Consider the following 25,502-nt stretch of genomic DNA (forward strand, 5'->3'; position numbering starts at 1 on the left):
TTGGATTTATTCTTCAGTAACGAAACGAATCAGAATTTGATCCGTGCCTTAAAGCGGTAAATTTTTCTTTTTTTTGCCCGATGAAAAAAATGCAAACTAGCTTAGGAAATTTTCGATCCCGAAAAAAACATTTTTTTTTGATGCCGAATGTCTTAGAAATGCAGAACACGTCAAGATCTGGTGTTATTTAAAAAAACGACTTTCTGGGACTTAGACAGGTGCTTATTACGGGAGTCACTTCACGGTGAAATATATTTCACTCTCACGCTCACTTCACTTTTTTAGACCTATTCCCGATTCCACCTCAAGTGAGGTGACAAAAATCACCTCCGTGGAGTGAGATTGACAGTGAAGTGAAATTGAGAATAGGACAAGTGAAATGAGATTGTTTCCCAGCTCAAAAATGTCTAAGTCCCAGAAAGTCGTTTTTTCCCGTTTTTTTAGATAACACCAGATCTTGACGTGTTCTGCATTTCTAAGACATTCGGCATCAAAAAAAAATGTTTTTTTCGGTATCGAAAGTTTCCTGAACTAGTTTGCATTTCATCGGGCAAAAAAATGAAAAACTGACCGCTTTAAGGCACGGATCAAACTCTGATTCGCTTCGTTACTGAAGAATAAATCCAATATTTACCATTAGATCACAAATCAATCAACTTTAAGACTTATGGCAGCTTCGAGGAATCACTTCACCGTTCAAAATGGTCGTGAAATAATTCCACGCGAAACGTCGCTTTTTCTGTTCTCACTTCACTGATATGACACTCATAATAACCCAGATTCCACGGCAGATGTCACTTCGCGACGTTTTTCTCACTTACGTGAGTCCCGTAATAGGATTTTGTTCACTTCACTCTGATTTCACCGTGAAGTGACTCCCGTAATAAGCACCGTTATCACTAGATCACAAATCAATCAATTTTTAAGCTTCCCTATCTTCGTGAAATCATTCACCGTTCAAAATGGTCGTGAAATAATTACACGCGAAACGTCGCATTTTCCGTTTCCACTTCACTCATATGACACTCATAACAACTCAGATTTCACGGTAGATGTCACCTTGCGACGTTTTTCTCACTTACGTGAGTCCCGTAATAGGACTTTATTCACTTCACTCTGATTTCACCGTGAAGTGACTCCCGTAATAACACCAATTAGTACTTATTACGGGAGTCACTTCACGGTGAAATCAGAGTAAAGTGAAAAAAGTCCTATTACGGGACGCACGTAAGTGAAGAAACCGTTGCAAAGTGACATCTGCCGCAATCTGGATTATTATGAGTTGCATATCAATGAAGTGAAAACGGAATAAGCGACGTTTCGCGTGGAATTATTTCACGACCATTTTGAACGGTGAAATGATTCCACGAAGATGACATAAGTCTTGAAAATTAATTAATTTGTGATCTAATGATAAATATTGGATTTATTTCAGTAACGTATCAGTAACGACACGAATTAGAGTTCGATCCGTGCCAAGAAGCAGTCAAAGTTTCAACTTCATGACCGACGAAAAAAATGCACAGAACTTGTCGATACAGAAAAAAAAACATTTTTTTTTGATGCCGAATGTCTTAGAAATGCAGAAAACGTCAACCAGATGGTGTTATCTAAAAAACGGAAAAAATCGACTTTCTGGACTCAAAAATTTTGAGCTGAGAAACAATCTCATTTCACTTGACCTATTCTCAATTTCACTTCACTGTTAATCTCACTTCACGGAGGTAATTTTTGTCACCTCACTTGAGGTGGAATCGGGAATAGGTCTCAAAAAGTGAAGTGAGCGTGAGAGTGAAATATATTTCACCGTGAAAATACTCCCGTAATAAGCACCATAACATCCTAAAATTACGTAACTCTAAACAACCTGACCCCTCTCCAAATTTACAAATTTGAGCAAACATCAGAGTAACCACCCCTTCCCTCAATGTAGCAATAAGTTACGCAGACTCACCCCCTCCTCATGCGTTACGTAATTTGTGTACGACGTCTTACTGCCATTTTGCGCCTTTAAATTTCTCTGCTGGTATCATTGTCGGTAGTTACCGTAGAGCCCAGGTACACGACCTCGTCGACCACCTCGATTTCATCACTACCAACTTGAATTTGAGGTGGAAGGGTAACATTATTTTCTCTTGAACGTCGTTCAATCTGTTTGCCTTTGGTCTTCAGTTCGATGTACGTCACAATGGCGAAACCAAATAGTTGAAACGACTTACGGAATATCGTACCACTCGTGTCAATTTTCGCTCCTTCCAGAGCAATGTTAAACAGTAGGCACGAGAGACCATCATCTTGGTTTAAACCTCTTCGAGTTTCGAAAGTGCGAAAGATAGGTACTACTTCGCAAATGGTGATAGTCGGCGGCAAAATATTTGGGAGAGTATACCTTGTAGGCGGCGTTCAGAAGAATGATTACCCGGTAATTGCAGCACTCCAGTTTGTCACCCTTTTTGTAGATCGGATACACAATATCTTCCATCCACTCCTCCGGTACTCGTTCTTCCTCCCAAATCTTGGTAGATGCTCATCGATGTGCTGTTTCCACTTTTCGATCACCTGACATTCGGAAGGAAGTTGACGTCTAAGCTCCTGCACATACCACCTTGAGGCACGTAGTTTTCGCAGGAGTTGTTCAGCTCCTCGTAGATCTTCCGAGTGTCGTTAGCTTGGTATAGCCCTTCTATCGCTACGTGGTCACGGTTCTCTTGTTGGCGCTTCATCTTTGGAGTATGGGCTGTTCCGTACTCGTCGGTATAGTTCTACGTTCGCTCTCATACGGTGTTGCAGCATGCCCGTCCGTGCTGCGTTCTTCTCCTGCGGTCGCCGTCGAACCAGTCCGGAGCCCTTATACCTACAGCAGCGTTACCTATGTCGAATTGAATGCTCATCCAGACATCTTCAAGAGTAGCTGCATCGAGCTGCTCTTCCGTGGGTAGCGCTGCCTCCAGCTGTTGCGCGTTTTCCTGTGCAGCCCTGGGGTCCCACAGTTGCTCAATATTTGGTCGCGGCCTTTGACTTCGGCGGATATCATACACCGTCAAGGGTTTTGAGCGCATGGATACAGTTGCTAGGTAGTGGTTCGAATCTACATTCGCACTGCGTAAGTTGCGAACGTAGATGACATCGGAGAAGAATCTATCGTCGATTGGAACGGGGTCGATTTGATTCTCTGTCTGTTGGTCAGGCGATCTCCAGGTTGTTTTGTGGCACTTGGAAAAGGTACTTTGGACTACCATACCACGAAAGGCTGCAAGTTTACGCACCAATGTTCGTCGGGTCTCTCTTCATGTGGGCAGTACACGCTGTAGTTGAAGAGTCGGCTCTTTATCCCCAACTCGCATATCCTCGCGTTGATCGGCTGCCATCCAAGGTTACACAAAGTAATATGACTTATCGTTTTCTCAATTCAATTTTTTTATATCAACATAAACTGTTTTGCTAGTATTCGAAATTGTTTAAATTCGACAACAAATTGAAAACCAAATATAATGCTTTACTGTAGTTTTTCAGACAACCGTTTGTTGTAATTCCTGACACATTTCAGCTCAAATTATGTTCAAAAATGTTAAAGGTTGAACCGAATCTACTTACTACTTATTTAGATGGCCGTACGTCCTAAGACATGGCCTGCATAACGTGGTTCCGCCAATTCACTCGGTCCATGGCTGCCTGCCTCCAGTTCCGCGGGCACCCGGTACTTTGCAGATCGTGCTCCATCTGGTCCACCCATCTCGCTCGTTGCGCCCCTCGCCTTCTCGTTCCCGCCGGATTTGAAGCGAACACCAATTTTGCAGGGTAGCTATCCGGCATTCTAGCTACATGCCCTGCCCAGCGTATCCTTCCAGCTTTAGCCACTTTCTGAATACTGGGTTCACCGTAGAGGCGCGCGAGCTCGTGGTTCATCCTACGCCTCCACACTCCGTTCTCCTGCACACCGCCAAAGATGATTCTTAGCACCCGACGTTCAAAAACTCCGAGTGCTCGCAAGTCCTCCTCGAGCATTGTCCACGTCTCATGCCCGTAGAGAACGACCGGTCTTATTAGCGTTTTGTACAGGATACACTTGGTGCGAAGACTCAGATTATGCGACCGTAGTTTTTTATGGAGCCCATAGTAGGCACGACTTCCACTGATAATACGTCTCCTTATCTCCCGGCTGGTATCGTTATTCTCAGTTACCAGAGAGCCGAGGTACACAAACTCGTCGACCACCTCGAACTCATCCCCGTCGATTGTTACCGTATTGCCTAGGCGTGCCCTGTCGTGCTCGGACCCACCTGCAAGCATATACTTAGTTTTTGACGTATTATTCTTCAGTCCGATCCTATCTGCTCCACGTTTCAGTCGGGTTACTGGTCTGCCACCGTCTCAAATTTTCTGCCGACAATATCCACGTCATCCGCAAAGCAAATAAATTGACCTGATCTGTTGAAAATCGTGCCCCGCATGTCAAACCTCGCTCGTCTCATAACACCCTCTAGCGCGACGTTAAACAATAAGCAGGAGAGACCATCACCTTGTCGGAGCCCCCTGTGAGACTCGAATGGATCCGACGTTCCACCCAAAATTCTCACACAACACTTCACATCCTCCATCGTAGCCTTAATCAGTCTTGTCAGCTTCCCCGGGAAGCCGTTTTCGTCTAGAATTTTCCATAGCTCTTGTCGGTTTATTGAATCGTATGCGGCTTTAAAATCGACGAAAAGATGGTGTGTAGGGACTCTAAACTCACGGCACTTTTGGAGGATCTGCCGCAGTGTAAAGATTTGGTCAGTCGTAGACCGTCCTTCCATGAAGCCGGCCTGATAGCTTCCTACAAACCTGCTGGCTAATGGTGACAGGCGTTGGAAGATGACCTGGAAAAACACTTTGTAGGCGGCATTCAGGACTGTGATCGCTCGATAGTTCTCGCAGTCTAGTTTGTCGCCCTTTTTGTATATGGGGCAGATAACCCCTTCTTTCCACTCCTCCGGTAGTTGTTCTGTTTCCCAGATCTCGACGATCAGCCGATGCAGCGAGCTAGCCAGTTTGTCGGGGCCCATCTTTATAAGCTCCGATGCCGTCTTTTCCGGCCGCTTTGTTGATCTTGAGCTGCCGGATCGCATCCTTAACTTCGCTTATTGTTGGGGGTGGCACATCTTCGTCGTTCGTTGCACCGACCACGTCTTCTCCGCTCCTGTTGTGGTCTCCTGCTTGCACGCCATTCAGGTGTTCATCGTAGTGCTGCTTCCACCTTCCACCTCACGATCATCCGTCAAAATGCCTCCATTCTTATCCCTACACATTTCGGCTCGTGGGACAAAGCCTCTGCGGGATCCGTTGAGTTTTTGGTAGAACTTTCGTATTTCGTGTGTGCGGTGCAGCTGCTCGAGTTCTTCGCATTCCTCCTCTTCCTGGCAACGCTTTTTTTCCTTGAAGAGTTGGACTTGCTGCCTCCGTTTCAGTCTATATCGCTCCACATTCTGACGGGTGGCTCTACGCAGCATTGTTGCCCGCGCTGCGTTCTTCTCGTCCAAAATCTGCCGACATTCTTCGTCAAACCACTCGTTACGTCGATTCGGTTGCACGTGTCCCAGGACTTCCTCCGCAGCACTGCTGATAGCTGTTCTCACGGCATTCCAGCGATCCCCTAGAGGGGCTTCTTCAAGCTCTCCCTCTTCTGGCAGTGCAGCTTCGAGCGATGACGCGTACTGTGTTGCGATGTCGTGTTGCTTCAGTCGCGCGAGATTATACCGTGGCGGGCGACGGTACCGTATGTTATTTACAACGGATAGTTTTTGGCGTATCTTAACCATCACTAGGTAGTGATCCGAATCGATGTTAGCGCCTCGATGTGATCTGACATCGATAATGTCCGAGAAGTGCCGACCATCTATCAAAACGTGGTCGATTTGTGTTTCTGTTCCATTCGGTGATCTCCAGGTGAGTCTCTGGTGGAGGCTATGCTGGAAGAAGGTGCTACGTATGGCCATGTTCTTGGAGGTGGCAAAGTCGATTAGTCTGAGGCCATTTTCATTCGTCAGCTAGTGTGCACTGAATCGTCCAATCACCGGTCTGTACTTCTCCTCCTGGCCAACCTGAGCGTTGTAATCCCCGATGATGATCTTGACATCATGTTTTGGGCAGCGGTCATATTCACTCTCCAACTGCGCGTAGAATTCGTCCTTGTCGTCATCGGTACTTCCGAGGTGTGGGCTATGCACGTTGATAATACTAATGTTGAAGAAACGGCCTTTGATCCTCAACCTGCACATTCTAGGGCTGATTGGCCACCACCCGATCACCCGCTTCTGCATCTCTCCCATCACTATAAAAGCTGTTCCCAGCTCATGTGTGCTTCCACAACTCTGGTAGATGGTGTGACCATCCCTGTACGTACGCACCATCGTTCCCTTCCAGCATACCTCCTGCAGCGCTACGATGTTGAACTTGCGGGTCTTCAATTCCTCGGAAAGCACGCGGGTACTTCCTAGGAAGTTGAGAGATCGGCAGTTCCATGTTCCGAGAATCCAATCATTAGTCCGTTTTCGTTGCCTAGGTCCTAGCCGATTGTTCCGGTTCATACTTAACGTTATTGCGTTCGTTGCTGTTGTTTTTTAATGGTGCGGGCTTGCAAGGCCAGCGACCAACCCCACTATGTCGCAGGAGGGCCACCGTAGTGCCATTGTTTAGAGTCCCGGGCACTAGCAGGACTTGGGAGGGACACTGCGTTACTTAGAACGCTTCTGTTGGTGTCGCTCCCAGGAAACTCCCTTCCGAGGAAGGAAGCCCCGCCCCCTGTCAGCATGCGACCAGCAGTCCCACCAGGGTTGGTTACCCGATCTTTCCACTGGTTACTCGCACATCAGTTGGTACCACGAGAAGGTAGGGGTACGGTAGCTGGAAGACTGAGGTTCACTAGTGGGACCTGTTATGCGCCTTTGGTCCAGTCATTAACCAACCTGAACCAAATCTATTTAAGGAGTAATAGTTAGTGGTTTGGTTTATTGATCACGCAGCCGATCACACTACGTAAGAAATAAGATCTCTAAAAACTAAAAAGAATACTAAGTTGCGATGCAAGTAGCTCTGGCAACAGGATGTATCTCATGTGGTAAAAAGAGTTGAAACGAACAGATTGTTATCCTGTAGGTATCGCTCGGAAGATGTGACGGGGTGGTAGGTATCCAAATCAAGGCTAATGCTGTGCTTTATTCTCTGCATCCTTCAGCTACATTTTAGTGTGAAGCTAAGTGGCTAGTTTGTGGTTTTTTCTCATTTGATGAAATCATTACAAAACATTTTTCCCTGTCATCCTGGGGCGTACATTATTTGATTCCGCGCTATGTTTGCTACTCTACTAAAGTTTTGACAGGTTAAACAGTAGGATAAAAATTTCAAATCTATGAAAAAAAATACTACTTCCAGTTGATAGTCTTTTGATAGTATGTTCTTCCACGCTGTGCTTTACGTGGATTCGTAAACCACTATCGATAAATGTCCATTTTAAACATGCCTCTGTGGGTGATGAAATATGCGAAAAAAGAAACCGAGAATGACGTAGGTACATCGAAAGATTTGTACACGAGGTTCATTTTTTCACTTCGGAGAGCATGCAAAAATCACATGAAACGGAACGTAGGAATACTAGCATCTTAATTAAAGAGTTTTGTACACTACTTCTGGAGACTTCCATAAGTGAGTTGTTACAGTACGTGCTCTAAATTCAAACATACGGTTTCTTAGAAAAATAGATGCTGATCACACGTGAAAAAAGGGAACAAGTTAACCAGGGCTCGTTTTATCACGGATAATGTTTTACGTGTCGTTTTTTTTGAAATATGAATGTTTGAGTCATTGACAATTCTGAAATTTTTCACTCAATATATATGACATGCCTAACGGCTTCGTTAATTTACCCGCTCACCGCAAGTCATTGCAATTTGAACTTTCAACTATAGTTGCACACATTTATTAACCGTATGGCAGCTAGATGGGAAAATGCTAAAAATAGTTTTGTATACAAATTACTATAGAATTACTGGATTCATAGATCTCCCATCGAGTACAGATGTTGATATCGAGCGATATGTTGTCTTGTACGATTGTTGTAGTCGTTACTTATCTGTCATCATCGATATTAGTACAGTGTTTACAAACGAATATTAGCTGTACGGAATCGTGAAACCGAGGACAACATTGCATTGTGCTTGTGCTGGTGCCTTTACTTTTAGGTGCGTTATTCTATACAATCATTATAATATGCTGAAGTTACAATGCTAAGAGCGTGAAACAAATTAAACAACGAGAAGTAGATCGGTACAAATTTGAGAACTCGAAACAAGTGTTAATGTGCCTGTTTTCTAATTCAAAGTGTAAAAATGAATAATAACGCTGCAGATGAATTAAGTGTGTATTATCAAATATGCACATGCCAGTATACACACAATTAATTAAACGGCACAAAAAGTCGTTATCAGTGCTGTGCCAACAAAGTTTCATCAAACCAGTGCTGGAAATTTAAAATACCGGTTTTGCAGCAAATTTCTCTGGTTTATAAACACCTTCTAATCAAAAGCTGATACACGATAATGTAGTTATTATCACAGAACAGTACTATAGCTCACATTTACTTATATTACCTATTTCTGAATGTCGTTTTCATAAAGCGTAAAAGAAAGCCCACACTTGCACACGTTTGTCAAACTTTCCTGAGAAGTTTCCGCCCTAAGTCATTGCTTTAAAAAATTTTTTGTTTAGACAGTTTGCGTCTTTAGAGAAAATTCTCGATTTGAGCGATACTATTGCATACTAAATGATTTGCTTACTAATTATTTCAATTTATCTGAAATATCATGAAACATGTTCATTAAGCAGACAGTATATGAAGTAGAGAGAACGAAAATTGAGCGAACTGGAAATATGATACACATTTGGAAAAATGTACCGCATCCCGACGGGACTTGAACCCGCAATCTCCCTGTCTCCGGCATGGTGTTTTGACCAATTAAACTACGGGGGACGGTGGTACTGTTCCACAATCTATATCGTAACACATTCCGCTGCCGCCTTATTCTATTGCTCATCCCTAACTACACACACTGCTGTGCAAGCGTTATTTATAGACTGAAAGTAATGTCTCATCACACACCAGGGGCGATTCGTCTCTAGGTGCAACCTGTGCATTGCACACGGGGACGCCAGGCAAAAAATTTATTTTAGACGCAAATTTATATCAATATTTTATTGGTTTTTAGTTTCACTTTCAAATAGTAACGACTAGAATGACTTGCGTGATTACGCGGACAAGATTGTGATCACTTCCTCAAATTGCGATTTTCAGAATTTGTAGTTGAACAGGCAGATTCAAAAGCCACGAGTCGCCCCTGTCACACACAGAAGAGTCAGCTGATGCTGATAACTCTTATAGACCTGTGTGGTCGAACCCAAAGTCAGTCTGGTGATATTTCCAGTTCGCTTAATTTTCGTTCTCTCTACTTCATATACTGTCTGCTTAATGAACTTGCGTGTTAACGGGAAAAAGCTGTTGTTAAAAAATAGAAATTCAGTTCGAAAAATTCAGCCCGTACGGAGCACCTTCCGTAGTTGTGTCGCACTTGCAAGCACGACGCAGACCAGACTGACTTTGGTCTCGACCCAGCGTTGCCAGGTCATTTTTTAAAAAATCTGGAAAAGGCAAAATAAAAATCTGGAAAAAATCTGGCAGTCATTTCGTGGGGTGAAAGGTTAATTTTTCGGATAAAAGTCATGGTGTACGCAAAATTTGAGGTGACAAAATTGCAAAATTTCGCGCCAAAATTGAAGTGATGACCTTTTTGCGGAACAGAGAAAATAAAATCTGGATAAAATCTGGATCATCCATGAAAAATCTGGATAATTTGACATCAAAGCTGTTTACCTGGATACATGTCCAAAAATCTGGATAATCCAGCTAAATCTGGATACCTGGCAACGCTGTCTCGACCACACAGGTCTATAAGAGTTATCAGCATCAGCTGACTCTTCTGTGTGTGATGAGACATTCCTTTCAGTCTATAAATAACGCTTGCACAGCAGTGTGTGTAGTTAGGGATGAGCAATAGAATAAGGCGGCAGCGGAATGTGATACGATATAGATTGTGGAACAGTACCACCGTCCCCCGTAGTTTAATTGGTCAAAACACCATGCCGGAGACAGGGAGATTGCGGGTTCAAGTCCCGTCGGGATAGTTTAAGACCGCTTCCTCTTCTGGAAGGGAGGGGTCCCATACAAATGAAACATAAATTTCTGCACAACTCAGGAACAAACCAAGCAAATTAAACCGAATTTGGCATGTGGATGTTTTAAAGGGTAACAAATATGTCCATAATAGTTGAACGCCCCTTCCTTTTCTGAAAAGGAGAAATTCCATACAAATGCAACACAAATTTTTGCACATCTCGAGAACTAACTGAGTAAAGGGAACCAAATTTAACATGTGAATGTTTTTAGGGGTAACAAATATGTCCATAATGGTTCGACACCCCTCCCTTTTCTGGAAGGGAGGGGTTCCATACAAATGAAACACAAATTTCTGCAAATCTCGAGAGCTAACCAACTAAATGGAACCAAATTTGGCAGGTGAATGTTTTTAGAGGTAACAAATATGTTTCATAATCGACCTCAGGCAACATTTTGGATTGTAAGATGGCAACTTCCGGTTTCTGGAGAACAGCCAAAAATGGCCGATTTCCACCCAATATAACAATATCCGGATCTAGAATGATACACAGGAGCTAAAATCGACCACAGATACCATTTTGAATTCTAAGATGGTGACTTCCGGTATTGGGTGTTATTCGATCATTTTCGGCTGTCTCCCAGGAACATGTGCTTCCAGAAGAGGGAATTTGTTACCTCTAAAAACATTCAAGCAGAATGACGCTCAGAGGCCAGAAATTATCTTAAATACCATTTAAAATAACCAAATACCATCCAATATGAGTATCTCTGGAACCAGAATGATGCAATGAGCTAACAATTGACCCTGGACACGATGGAACGTTCAAATAGTAAGATACCACATTTAAATTATGGCCACATATGAGCAAGATCGCGCCAAATCACCGATGGTCGAATATTGACCATTTTTGATTTGAATGAAACTTTGCACACGTATTTGGCTCAGCAAACTGTGCATTTTCCACAGATGGAGCGATTTTTTACACTCATGAGTTACATTCTAAAAGGGCGTATGCCTTTTGGCATAGATTTTATTCGAAGCATTGTAGCCCAGAAACCGTTGGTTGTATAGAAAAACTGTCTGAGAATGAGTTGCAGGGAATTAAAAATGCATCATAAAAAAATATACACTGTTTGTACACGAATCACAAATTGATAAAGACGTATTAAAATGAGCTTGACTGTTCAATATTTTTAATTTTGCAATAACGTTCTCGTTTAATTTGCGTAAGCTTGATGAGCACCGATGATCAGGAAAGGGTTTACAGCATTTGGGCTTGGTGTATTCCATTTTCACTTTATTCATCTTCACAAAATGCAAACTGTTACTAACACATCTAGAGTAGTGCAATCGTATTTATATACGAAAACAGATATTATAGGTAACCCAGTAGTTATTGGTTCCGTACTTTACAAACAGTTATTATTAGTAAACAAGTAGGTAGTGTTGCACGACAAACATACGTGTAGGTAAGCTAAGGTACAGCCCCTGAGTTATTTACCCAATCGTTTTGTTGCCAAAGAATGAATTGTATATTTTTGATCAAGCATTCCAATGAACGTATGGTTTTTGCTGGAGAACCTTGGACAAATTAAGAAAAACGTGTATTTTCCTAAATTTTAATAATTGTTCGAGCTTAAATTAGAAATAACTCGAAAACCAATGCCTTTAGAATGTTAACTACCAAGAGCTTTTTGATTCAAAATGACTCTCTGCATCTTTTAAAATCATCAGAATACAAATATTTTGAAAAATGTTTGAATTAGAATTTTCATAAAAAAATTATTCTACCATAAAAAAATTATTTTTCATTTCTCCATCCTGGACTTTTTTTTAAAAGTTGTGTATTAACGTCAAGTTTCTTTTAAAAAAAATTCAACTCTTTTTTTTTAAATTGAAATTTAATGTTTATTTTTAATTTATTTTGGTCAAAAAAAATTTTTTTTGTACAGTGTATATTTTTTTTATGATGCATTTTTAATTCCCTGCAACTCATTCTCAGACAGTTTTTCTATACAACCAACGGTTTCTGGGCTACAATGCTTCGAATAAAACCTATGCCAAAAGGCATACGCCCTTTTAGAATGTAACTCATGGGTGTAAAAAATCTCTCCACCTGTGAAAAATGCTAAGTTTGCTAAGCCAAATACGTGTGCAATGTTTCATTGAAATCAAAAATGGTCGATTAAATTTTCGCGTATTTCCAGGCGATTTGATTGAAATGATTTCGCTCATATATCGTTTAAAGCAGGTATAGTTATAAATAGTCTTTGAATTTTTTTTCTTTCCATAACTTTAGAGCCGCATATCAAAATGTTATGAAGTTTGTTATTTGTAAGTTTGAGAGATGACTCGTTCGTATGGCAATAGTTATGTTCAAATAAGTCATGTAATCTTTGACTTCGTTGTTTTATTAACAATTTAATACATAACGATTATCATCAAGTGAAAAAAGAACGTATAGGGCAGCCGACTTATGAAAGCACGTGTTCAATCATAATTCATTAGTTAACCCTAAAATAGCCCGCTCATCTGATAATAATATTGATCGAATCAGTTCTTTAGTTTCTGAGATAATGAAGTTTCATGATTTTCACATTTCTGTACATTACAGACGAAGTTACAGTTCGATTACAGTGAAATTCAATAGGGTGTTATACGGCAGCCAGACTTTTCATTTGACACTAATTTTGTGAAAATCGGGTCAGCCATCTCTGAGAAAAGTGAGTGAGTCCAAGTTGTCTCCGGAATATGTTCCTTTTCATAGCTGGATTTCACATTTTTGAACATTACAGGCAAAGTAATAGTCCAATTGCAAAACAAATCAATAGGGTCTTATGGGGCAACTAGACCTTCCATTTTTATGAACCACCAATTTTATGAAAATCAGTTCAGCCATCTCTGAGAAACATGGGTGAGATTAAACAGTCTTCAGAACACGTTTCTTTTCATAACTTTTGAACCACAACTTCAATCTTTATAAAATTCAAAAGTTAAGGGTATTACAGGTAGCCCGTTCATTTGAAATCAATTTTGTTCTAATCGGTAGTGTAGTTTTTGAGATAATGATGTTTCATGATTTTTACATTTTGATACATAACCTCCAAACTATAAATCCGATTACAATAAAATTTAATAGGGTCTTATAGGGCAACTAGACCGTTCATTTGCAATGAACTGCATGAAAATCGGCCCAGCCATCTCTGAGAAAAGTGAGTGAGAATAAAAATCTGCACATACACACACACACTCACACACATACAGAAAATGCTCAGCTCGTCGAGCTGAGCCGAGTGATATATACCATTCGGCCCTTTGGAGCACTTTTATACTTTCGGTTTTGCAAGTGATTGCTATACCTTTCTAGGAGAAAGGCAAAAAAGATTCTTTTGAATATTCATATCGTAATTATTTTTATTCTTTTAATTGCCTTTCTCCTAGAAAGGTATAGCAATCACTTGCAAAACCGAAAGTATAAAAGTGCTCCAAAGGGCCGAATGGCATATATCACTCGACTCAGCTCGACGAGCTTAGCATTTTCTGTATGTGTGTGTGTATGTGTGTGTGTGTGTATGTGCAGATTTTTATTCTCACTCACTTTTCTCAGAGATGGCTGGACCGATTTTCATGAAATTAATTGCAAATGAAGGGTCTTGTTGCCCCATAAGACCCTATTGAATTTTATTGTAATCGGATTTTTAGTTTAGAGGTTATGTTTAAAAATGTGAAAATCACGAAACAAAAATATCTCAGAAACTACACAACCGATTTGAACAAAATTGGTCTCAAAAGAACGGGCTACCTAAAAAACCCTCAACTTTTGAATATTATGAAGATTGAACATGTGTTTCAAAAGTTATGAAAAGAAACGTGTTCTGAAGACTGTTTAATCTCACTAATGTTTCTCAGAGATGGCTGTACCGATTTTCATAAAATCAGTGTCAAATGGAAGGTCTAGTTGCCCTAAAGACCCTATTGATTTGTTTTGCAATCGGACTATTACTTTGCCTGTTATGTTTAAAAATGTGAAATCCACCTTATCTCAGAGATGGCCGACCCGATTTCCACAGAATTAGTGTCAAATGAATGGTCTAGCTGCCTCAGAAGACCCTATTGAATTTTACTGTAATCGAACTGTAACTTCATTTGTAAAGTACCGACTTGTGAAAATCACGAAACTTCATTATCTCAGAAACTACACAACCGATTTGATTATTATTATCAGATGAGCGGGCTAGTTAAGGGTTAACTGATGAATTATGATTGAACACGTGTTTTCAAAGTTTGGCTGCCCTACACGTTCCCATTTCATTTGATTATAATCGAACTTAAGCAACCGTTATGTATTAAATTGTTAATAAAACAACGAAAGTCTATTATCTCAAAGATTACATGACTTATTTGAACATAACTAGTGTCATACGAACGAGTCATCTCTCAAACTTACAAATAACAAACTTCATAACAATTCGATATGTGGCTCAAAAGTTATGGAAAGAAGAGAAACTCAAAGACTATTTAAAACTATACCTGCTTTGATCGATATATGTGGCCTCAACATAATTTAAATGTGGAATCGTACTATTTGAACGTTCCAAATTCATTGATTCCTCGCAATGTGTTTTAAGTCTGCAAATGCACGACGAATCGGTCATAGGATATGATCAAAGTCAAATAACAAACCGTTTGAAATGATTGGTTTTATCGAAATGACAATATCCTCAACTTTTGGCTTCTGTACATCGCCTTGATTCTGAATATATTCATATTGGGTGGTATTCTGTCATTTTCAGCAGACTTTCTGGCATCAATCTGACACCGGAAATACCCATATTGGGAGGTATTTTTGGTTATTTTCCAGAAACTGAAAGTGGTCGTCTTTAAATTCAAAATGGCGTCCAGGGTCAATGTTTGGTTTCTATGCATCATCACGTTTACGGAAATATCCATATTGAGTATTATTCGGTCATTTCCGACTGTTGCCTATAAGTTGCCATTTAGCAATTCAAAATGGTGCCTGAGGTCAATTGTTAGCTCCTTGCATCATTCTGGTTCCAGAGATACTCATATTGGATATTATTTGTTTATTTTAGGCTGTTTTTCACAAACCGGTAGTCGCCATCTTGAATTTCAAAATTGTATTTAGGATACTGGTTAAAGAAAAACTCATATTGGGTGATATTTTGTCACTTTGGACTGTTTTTCAGAAGCCGAAAGTCGTCATTTTGGACTTTAAAATTGCCTGTGAAATCAATTTCTGTCATCTGGGCGTAATTCTGGTTCCGAAAACATTCATATTGAATGGTGTTTGGTCATTTCCGGCTGTTTGCCAGACACCGGAAGTCACCATCTTAAAATTCAAGATTGTGTCTGTGATCAATTTTTAGCTTCTGTGCATTTTTCTGGTTCCAGAAATACTACTATTTAATGGGAATCGTCCATTTCAGGCTGTTTTCCAGAAACCGAAAGTTGCCATCTTACAATTCAAAATGTTGTCTGATGTCGATTTGTGGCTCCAGTGCATCATTACGGTTCCGGAAATACCCATATTGGGTGGTATATGGTCATTTGCCGCTGTTTTTCCGACACCGGAAATCGCCATTTTGGTTTTCATAATGGCATTTGGAGACAATTTCTGGATTTTGAACGGCATACTGGTTAAAGAAAAACTAATATTGGGTGGTATTTGGTCATTTTCAGCTGTTTTCAGAAACCGGAAGTCGCCATCTTAGAATTTAAAATGCTATCTGTGGTCGATTTTAGCTCCTGTGTAATATTCTAGATCCAGATATTATTATATTGTGTGGAAATCGGCCATTTTTGGCTGTTTTCCAGGAACCGGAAGTTGACATCCTACAATCCAAAATGTTGTCTGAGGTCTATTATGGAACACATCTGTTACCACTAAAAACATTCACCTGTCAATATGGTTCCATTTAGTTGATTAGTTCGCGAGATGTGCAGAAATTTGTGAAGAAACATGTACTTCCAGAAGAGGGAGGGGCGTCAAACCATTATGGACATATTTGTTACCTCTAAAAACATTCACATACCAAATTTGGTTGTATTTTTTTGATTGGTTCTTGAGCTGTGCGAAATATGTGTTTCATTTTCATGGGATCCCTCCCTTATAGAAGAGGGAGTCGGGTGTCAAACCATTATGTACATATTTGTTACCACTAAAAACATTTACCTGCCAAATTTTGTTCCAATTGGTTGATTAGTTCTCGAGATGTGCACAAATTTGTATTTCATCCAACTATTATGGACATATTAGCTACCTCTTAAAACATCCACATGCCAAATTCGGTTTCATTTGCTTAGTTTGTTCTTGAGTTGTGCAGAAATTTATGTTTCATTTGTATGGGACTCCTCCCTTCCAGAAGATGGAGGGGTCTCAAACTATCATAGGAACCTTTATCGGCACCAAAAACCCCTACATACAAATTTTCGCGTCGATCGGTTCGGTAGTTTTCGGGCCTATATGGATCAGACAGACAGACAGACTCGACTGCATTTTTATATGTAAAGAATACAACATCAATATTTTAGAACCTAAAGAGTATATACATTTATTGGATTGAAGCGGTCATGTAAATCTATTTTTAAAAATAAAAAATTGAATGAGAAAGGCTGGGTCCGACCGCTAGGTGGATTAATTTAGGTTTTTGAGATTTACGAACACTGATTTGTAACGTACCGATTATTCGTCCCTCGATGATGCAATAAAAAAATCAAATATTCAATTATACGACCGATCATCGGTAGATTGCGAGAACCAACTCTACCAGCTCTTATTGCTAGTATATTTCATACAGGGTTTAATCATGAATCAGAGCTTCGCATATATACACTACACTATGTCCCGTGAGAACGGCTACTCAATCATTCTGAGAATACAAATACTCTCGCAACTACCACTCAGTTTCTCCTCGGCGACCAGGAAAAATCCCACGTGTCCTGATGGAAAACCATGCCCCAAGCAGTATAATCGGTGCTTTGGTTTGTTTTTGTATTCCGTCGTTGAGGTACTATTTTGTTCCGTGACAAATAAAATTGAACAAAATTTTGAAGTGATGGAAGTTTTTTTCATTTTTTTTGTGAAACATTATTTTTTATGATCACACATCTTTATTCTTTGTAAAGAGCACTTACTTTAAATTAGAAATTTAAATCGAATGAATCAAATCAGTACATTAAAACCGATACTTGTTACTAGCTTACATTGTTATGATTTATTAAAGCGGCATTCTTTGAAAATTTCTAATATTTTTCTTTCTGTCTTTTCAGTCGAGTAACTCTACCACTGACGGTTGAAGAGGTAAGCTTCATAATATGAAGGAACTCAAAGCTGTCTACATTGTGCATGTCTCACTATAGCAAAACGTTGCTGGCTGGCTAACTTTTACAGGTGGCTATGACAGATCTGACTTTCTGTTCAAACACCGTGTATATATGCAGGATGTTTGCGCTGGAGGTGTGAATGATTCAAATGAAATCAAAATGCACTTGAAAGTTTTGAGAGCAGAGTAAGTTTGAGGCTCACTGACAAGATGTGCTAGTGTATAATTATTATTCGGCAATCGTTAATATTAATTATTAAAATTGCCAAAGCACTACATAACCTTCACAATATTACTTTTACATTTTTTTAAACTTTGTCAAAAAAGTAACATAGTTTCTTCTGATAAGATTTCAAGTTAACAGATCATTACGTTATATAAAAATTTTAACTTTTGTCATATTTCATTAACAATACAACAATACAATTTACGTTTTGAAATGTGCTTTTTTGCCAGATCCTATTGAAACACTCGAGATATTTATTTATTTTCAATATTAAAAATACGTATTCTCTAGGTATCTAACTGAAGCCTGATAAATACTAGGAATATTATCATCTATTCACAAGCGAAAAGGGGTTACTAAAAATGTAATTGACCTGTATGATACTTCATAGCTCAATACCATACCATATATATATTCTTCTATTGAAACAATACCAAGATCGGTTGCCTCTTTTTCATTTAAGGCAGTAGCTGCGGCGCAGTTTTCTAGTACACTAAAGTCGCTTTTTACGCGGGGGAAACGTACCGCGTAAAAAAAACCGCGCAAATTCCGGAATCCGCGTAAATAAACCTGCGTTATTTCTGCGATCCGAGTGAAGAGAAACCGAAATTTGCGTAAAAAAATACCGCGTAAATTCCGGATTCAGCGTGAAAAAACCGCGTAAATTCCGGAATCCGCGTAAAAAAATACCGTGCAAATTCCGGAATCCGCGTAAAAAAAGCGCGTAAAAAGTGACCTTGGTGTATTCGAGTATAGTATTGAGTAGAGTATTGTCAAAAAAACTAGTAATATTAGCTAGAATTTTTTCTTCATCATCATCATCATTTAGTATTCAACATGGGCCTTTAAACAAACATAACTTTAATCGTTTTCAATACCTTCATTGAAATAATGGGCCGGTTTTAGCGAGAATTATTCAATACGAAAATTGTGAAAAAAGTGCCAAAAATTTATGTTGAATTGCATATAAAGAAATGCCTCCATCAACTATGATAGAAAATATATAGAAATATTAAACGCAAATTTAAATGATATTGCACGTTATTTTGAAACAAAATCGTAGTTTACGTAGAAAGCAACTGAAGTTTTAATAATGTACGTAACGTGTAATGTTCAGAATTTTTTACTGTTTACAAACAAAGAGGAAAAAATGTGAGCGTGTAGGACATTCTTGTGGTTTGACTAACAGTTGTATGCACAATTTCGATGTATTCGGATTTACTTCATTCCTTTTTATTTTACCCTTTCATTGAAAAATCAATCAACAGTTGTTTCATCATTGAATGAATATTCAATTAAACATTCAATAGTTTCAATCTTCCTTTCAGTGCGAACTATGATTAAAATGATTGCTTTTTGCTTTCCCGGTGTATTACCGTGTGACGATATCTGATATTCAAGTTCTAATGCAGCGAATGACTGCTAGAACATTTTGCATAATGTTATCATTTAAGCATTATTAAAAGCATCTCGCGCTTCGTTTACTTATTTCAAAAGATACATTTTTGGTATGTTTCACTGTGATACTTAACCCCAATTGATGAGGTGATCGGCTGACAGTTTTAGCGTGACAGGTGTCAAACAGGGATGATGTTTAAAAAATCAATTACCTCCATAGACGCGGTGGTACGAACCAGAAACTAGGCTTTTGGTATGCTTTTATCAAAACATTGAAGTATGCGTTTTATTGGCGACCCACAGTTGTAAAACCTATCTCATACCAATTATCATCGCAAAACCGATAGCCGTATGTTTACCGTAGCGGAAGAGAGTCCAAATTTGTACTGCGGTTACCGCAGTAGAGCGTTTCCATGCCAAATGACCTACGAGATGGACGGATCAACCATTTTTTGGATCAACCAATTTTAAAATTTTTTTCACAGGGCAAAAATGACGATTAAAAAAAAATAATTAAACTGGGACATTTATTTTGGAACTGCTCTACTATATTCTAATTCGAAAATAAAGATTTTATTTTTTTCAAAGTTGAAACGCAGCTTTTGATAAAAAGTCCAGGATTAAAAAAATAAAAAACAAAGAAAAATTGAGTTGCAAAAAAAATAATTTCAGAATTTTTTAAAATATTTGTATTCTAATGATTTTGAATAATAATTGCAAATCGAAAAGTTTATTATAATTCGCTTCGTAAATGTATCCGTTTTCAAGTTATTTTGAATGCAATAAATAAAAAAATAAGTTTATCTTTTTCCGCTCGAATTTTTTTTCGTTTAAACTTGATTCCAAAACTTCTGTCAAAAAGTTCCGGATACCGAAATATAAGACAAACTTTTTTTGAAAGCAGGGGCGACTCGTGACTTTTGAACCTACCTGTTCAATTATATATTCTTAAAATCACAGTTTGGGAAAGTAATCACAATTATGTCCGCAAAAAAAAACGCAAATTATTCTTTTTGTTACTATTCAAAAATAACACTTAAAAAATTACATATAAATTTGGATTTGAAATTTATTTTTTGCCTGGCGCCCCCTTGTAAATGCTTAGGTTGTGTCGCCCCTACTTACAAGTAAATTTCAAAGATTTTTTCTTCAATTTCAACATTTTTGAGAATAATCAAATTTCAATGAGGCAATATGATGTTAACAGTAATTTCAAATCATAAAGCTTTCTGCGATTAACTTTCTAAATGCACCTGTTTGTGTAATATTTCAATATTAGGTTCGAAAAACTTCAGTTTTTTTTATGAAAATATGCTTTTTTGTGAGTATTGTGGTCGTCCAGCAACAAGCATAGATTTAAAGTCAACCATTTTAAGACTATTGGTTTGAATCGACTATTTTAATTGTTTAAAATCATTTGAAATTTTTTTCATAAAACTCAATCAATAATTTTTTTTTATTTCCATTCGGGATTTTAATCAAAAGTTTTGTTATGTTTCTCAAAAAAAAATCACCTATTTTTTAATGAAAAATTTAACATTTTTTTAAGCCAAACACGTGTGCAAAGTTTCATTCAAATCAAAAATTATCGATTGAATTTTCACGATTTTCCAGATCATTTCGCATGGAAGTGCTCAGTACCTTCCCAGCTTCGTGGTATTTTTTTTGTCCTACGAGCTTAAAACAAGACTACTCGATTTTTGTTATCATTGTTAAATTTTTACCGCCAATGAGTCAACTAATTGCCGTTGTATAACACAGGAATCTAACGTGCTGTTTGCAGTACCGTATGTTAGTTAGCAATGTATCAGTGCTCTAGAAATTAAACAAATTTGCAGCTGCTTATGTTTAGGGTAAACACTAGCTATTCAAACTAAAAAGTTGAATTAAGAAAAAAAAATCTAATAAAACTATAATTATTGCCGTTCCAAACGTTGTTGTTTTTTGAATTTGCAACATTGTAGGTACTGCTGTACGTTTCTATACAAACGCAAACGAGTATCGTCGTCAGCGTTACACAGCAAAGGCAGATGATCCTACATCATCACTTTTTTATAACCGGCTATCAATATTGCGTTTTTTACGTCATAGTTCGAGCACAGCTGTTGAGAGTCTCGAGATAGAGTCGATTAACACACACAAAGTAGTAAGTGTAGGATGGTGTACTGCATAACGATTTCCACACAATGTAATCAGTTCTTACTTACAGCTAAACTAATATTCAAGAACATGTTGTTTGATTTCGGAACTATTGATTGAACGAATAGAAAGAAAATGAGAAAATGACACTGTTGATTATGATTATAACGGTGATATGAAGAGTAGATTAGATTCACATTATTAGTCTTATCATCGAACCACTCCACTGAGCTAGCGATAGAAATTTATTCTATGTTGTAGCTAAGCGGGCACATTGAGTTTTATGATTTGTTGTATGTAGTATCGGTTGTACCTACTTGTCAAAGCAAAGCAAAGCTTAGGTATCTCGCTGTCGAAATTCGACCTTACTGATTACACAGTGCAACATTTTTTTTCGTATTTTGACGCAAATACAAATTCCCCGAGTCTGAACACATTTGCGTCAAAATACATGGAAAGATCATATATAGAAACCAAGGCAAAAGAAAAAGTTAATTTTTGTTGCACTTTGTTATTGGACTCAGAGTTATACTATTGGTATACATGACAATTGCTGGGCCCAAGTAACAATTATGGTTTTATCAAAGTTGTATACTGCCGGTACCCGGATTAGAATTAAGCGATCCTAAGAGAAAGATCGATCTTCAGGATCGATTTAACTGAACGGTCTCATGATCGATCCATTTGAAAAATTGGAGCTGCATGATCGGTCTCTGTTGAATCGATCTTTTAAAGCACTTTTTCGCGGCGCTGTAAAATTCGCCGAACCAAGCGCCATTGGTTTTTTTTTTCAAATCGAGTTAGTTATTAACACCAGTGTACGTGAGAATCAGGGATGTTACGGATGTGATTTTTCAGACATCTGCAGATGCGGATGCGGATATGTGATTACGGATGCAGATGTTGATGCGGATGTCAATTTTCATGCGGATGTTCCGCATTCGCGGATGCGGATGCGGATATCCGTAGCATCCCTTGTGTTATATTTTGCTTTTTTCACATAACTATGCCCCTCCCCAGTGCAAAAGTTATTTTGGCGAGCAGTAAATACACCAAGGAAAATTTTTCTGCTATATTTTATGAAGCGATATTTTTTTTCAATATCCGCATGGTATGATGCGGATGCGGATATGTGATTACGGATGCAGATGTTGATGCGAATGTCAATTTCCATGCGGATGTTCCGCATTTGCGGATGCGGATATCCGTTACATCCCTAGTGAGAATGAATAATCTATTATTTATAAAAAATCATTTAAATAGTTCATGATGATATTATGGGGCCTATTACAGAAGACGAGACGAGGCGAGCAACTCGCCCCGCCATCAGTCACTGACGAGACGAGCCATATGTTGTATTAGAGAGGGCGAATGAAACTTAGCTGGTGACAGCTGAGTGAGTTGAACAGTTTCGCAGACGAGCTACTTGTCCAAAATCCAGCCGACTCACCATCTTCAATATCAAAAGCCTCGTTTTCTGTAATAAGTCCCTACAACAAAAAATTCTTTAAACATTGAACACCGATTACTCGAAATAATGTTTTTGGAGCTTGGTCCGATTCGGTTGCACTCCGATCATATCACATCTGCTAGTGCGCCACCAGTTGCATTATGGGCAGGAATGGAATGGATGATGATGCCATAACATTGGAAAGGGTACACGATATCTGACAATTACTCAAAATCGCATCTAAAAAAAGTTCTGCACGGATTTTCAGGAGATCGGAAAAATCAAATCGAAAAATAAACGATCTTTTCAATTTTTCCAGGGCGATCTAAGAAATCAAAATACGGGATGGAAGAGATTCCCTGTAGACCGATTAGAGATCGACCAATCATAACCCAGATTACTGTCCCATAATGAAAGACAATATGTTGAGAAAACGGCGATTTATTATTATCCGTAATTTTTCTAATTTCCAGCTATTCTTAGTTATTAGATCAAAAAAAAAAAAAAAAGACCAGAACAGTTTAATGGCACCAGAAGTTTAACGTTGAGAACAAAAAACCTAGGTGGAATTGGTTTTTCGTTATATAACATGAAAAAAAAACAATATGGGACAAAATATGCGGGAATATTTCAAAAGTACACGCATATTTCGTCCCACCACATATAAGTTCAACCAGCAAGCGGCAGTATCATCGGCAACGTAGATTGTACTACAGAAAAATAACATTAGTCTAGTTAATTGAATGACATTCTTCTATATGCCTAAAATTATCCGATATACACTAATCTGGAGCAAAATTATATGTTCGCAATTTATTTCACTATGCAGTGGGACTATATTGTGAGTACTTTCAATATAAGACAAACATAACTTGGTATTTTTTCCATGTTTTGCCATACATAAGTATCAATTTTAGATTTTTTCTTAAAATATGATAACAATATAGTCGATTCCCGATGATAACTCAAAAGTGACAAAAATCAGTATGGGACAGTTTTGCTTTTACCGGCAGTATACTGCCGTTCAGTGCACAGTTGTCCCAGCGTGCATAAGATTTGTGTAGAACATGAGACTGCTATGATTTGAACGGCAGTATAGTCCTCAATAAGCCAAAAAAGCGCTATAAAACTTTGATACATATAACCAATTTTGTTACTTGGGGGCTTGTGCTACGATCTTAGTGAATCGAATTCGAACATACGATGACAAGCTTGTAATGCCAGCATTTTGCGCTATTGGTTAGGTTTTTTAATCACGACTCGTTTTGGAGAAGCTATGTGAAAATGCTATGTAGAAATAACACATTTATAGCCAAAACGGTTTGTTTGAATGGTGTGACACCTTCGGCTAAATAACAAGTTTTGAAGTAGAATACTTCTCTCAGGTAGTTCGGCTACATAGGGATGTGAAATGAAAATCTAAAACCGGAAAATGTGAAAAATATGTCCAATTTCAAATGCTAGTAAATCGATTAGTATTCGATGGATTTCCTTCGTTCTTGCAGCAATAGATTGGAAAATCATCTAAGATTCTTCTCAAATGAAGATAATTGTAATTTTATTATTCAAGCTATTGTACTATTGAAAATATTGTCAAAACGAAAAATCGACGGTCGACAGAATCATATACCTTAATATGCTATTTGGCCTATATAAGAGCCTGTTTCAGCCGGAGCCGCTCATAATAGTTTAAGAAAGCGACAACAGCAGTCATCTCTTAGCAGCAGCAGTAGCAGTGCAGTGGATACCAGCGATAGCGGATAGCGGCCACAACTGTGGCGTAGCAATGGATAGCGCACTAGTTGCAGCGGATCTCAGCATCAATAGCAGCTGGGCCAGCAGATGCAGAGCAGCGTTACCAATGGCAGCGTATAGCGGTCAACAACTGTGGCATGGCTACGAATAGTGTAGCAGTTGCAGCGGGCATATCTGACCATGAAGCATTTATGCAATAATTGAATGAAAATTGCAATTGCAGCAATCGGCCTTTTTTAAGGCTACTAAATGTATTTGGAAGAGCATAATGAATGGTTATTAATAAACTGCAACCGAGGTTTGATGCTGCTGCAAATGCACAGCAGTGTGATGTTTATTACGATTTGTTGATACTGTGCTTAACAAGCGGTGACACGCAAGCAGCCGGGTTATCTTTCATGTAAAAGTATTCTACTTCAACCTTGCGGTCGTGGCTTTGCACACAACCCTCCTGTGATTTTTTTTTATAAAAACTACAAAAGATAAGCTAAACATTGTATCTGTCCGATCATGGAGAAATGAGAAACAAAAAAGGTAAAATTTTGTTGAAAAACAAAATTTGTTTTATTTTCTATTACTCCAAGTTTAGTAAACTATTTTTGGTTAGCTTATAATGTGTAATTATTCCCGAGAGTATTTTTTTTAGAAAAACAAAATTATTTTCTACAACTTTACCCAATCAAGCAAAACGTTTTGTCTCTAAAAATATTTGTAATCATCAATTTTTACATTGCTTTTCAAAAAAGAGTCAATAACCAATAGCACAAAATGGCATCTTTTGAGCATATTATGCAAATTTTCCACCAAATTTGAAATGGTGGATTAAAATGGTTGCTCGTTTTTGAGCGGAATTACTCTAGTGAAGCATCTTCACGCTTTTATTATTACCAGCCTGTGCGAAAATTTTACTGTGAGTGCTGATTCCATATTCGGTAAAAATGTATACCTTTGAATGAAGTTAAGTAATGGAAGTAGTGAATTCCATG

The 25,502-nt window shown here is 38.5% G+C and overlaps 1 protein-coding gene across 12 annotated transcripts in view; it reads left to right on the forward strand.

Moving 5' to 3' along the window:
- The window catches only part of LOC129727849 (phosphatidylinositol transfer protein alpha isoform), a 37,842-nt gene that overhangs the window by 6,151 nt on the left and 6,189 nt on the right, over positions 1 to 25,502 (forward strand). For all 12 annotated transcript variants that reach the window (XM_055686068.1, XM_055686069.1, XM_055686071.1 and 9 more), the window contains one exon: positions 17,496 to 17,526. In XM_055686068.1, coding sequence (XP_055542043.1) covers positions 17,496 to 17,526 — 31 coding nt within the window. The remainder of the gene's footprint in view (positions 1 to 17,495; positions 17,527 to 25,502) is intronic.

This window comes from Wyeomyia smithii, chromosome 3 (genome assembly GCF_029784165.1).
Source record: "Wyeomyia smithii strain HCP4-BCI-WySm-NY-G18 chromosome 3, ASM2978416v1, whole genome shotgun sequence".
NCBI classification, from domain to species: Eukaryota; Metazoa; Arthropoda; class Insecta; order Diptera; family Culicidae; genus Wyeomyia; species Wyeomyia smithii.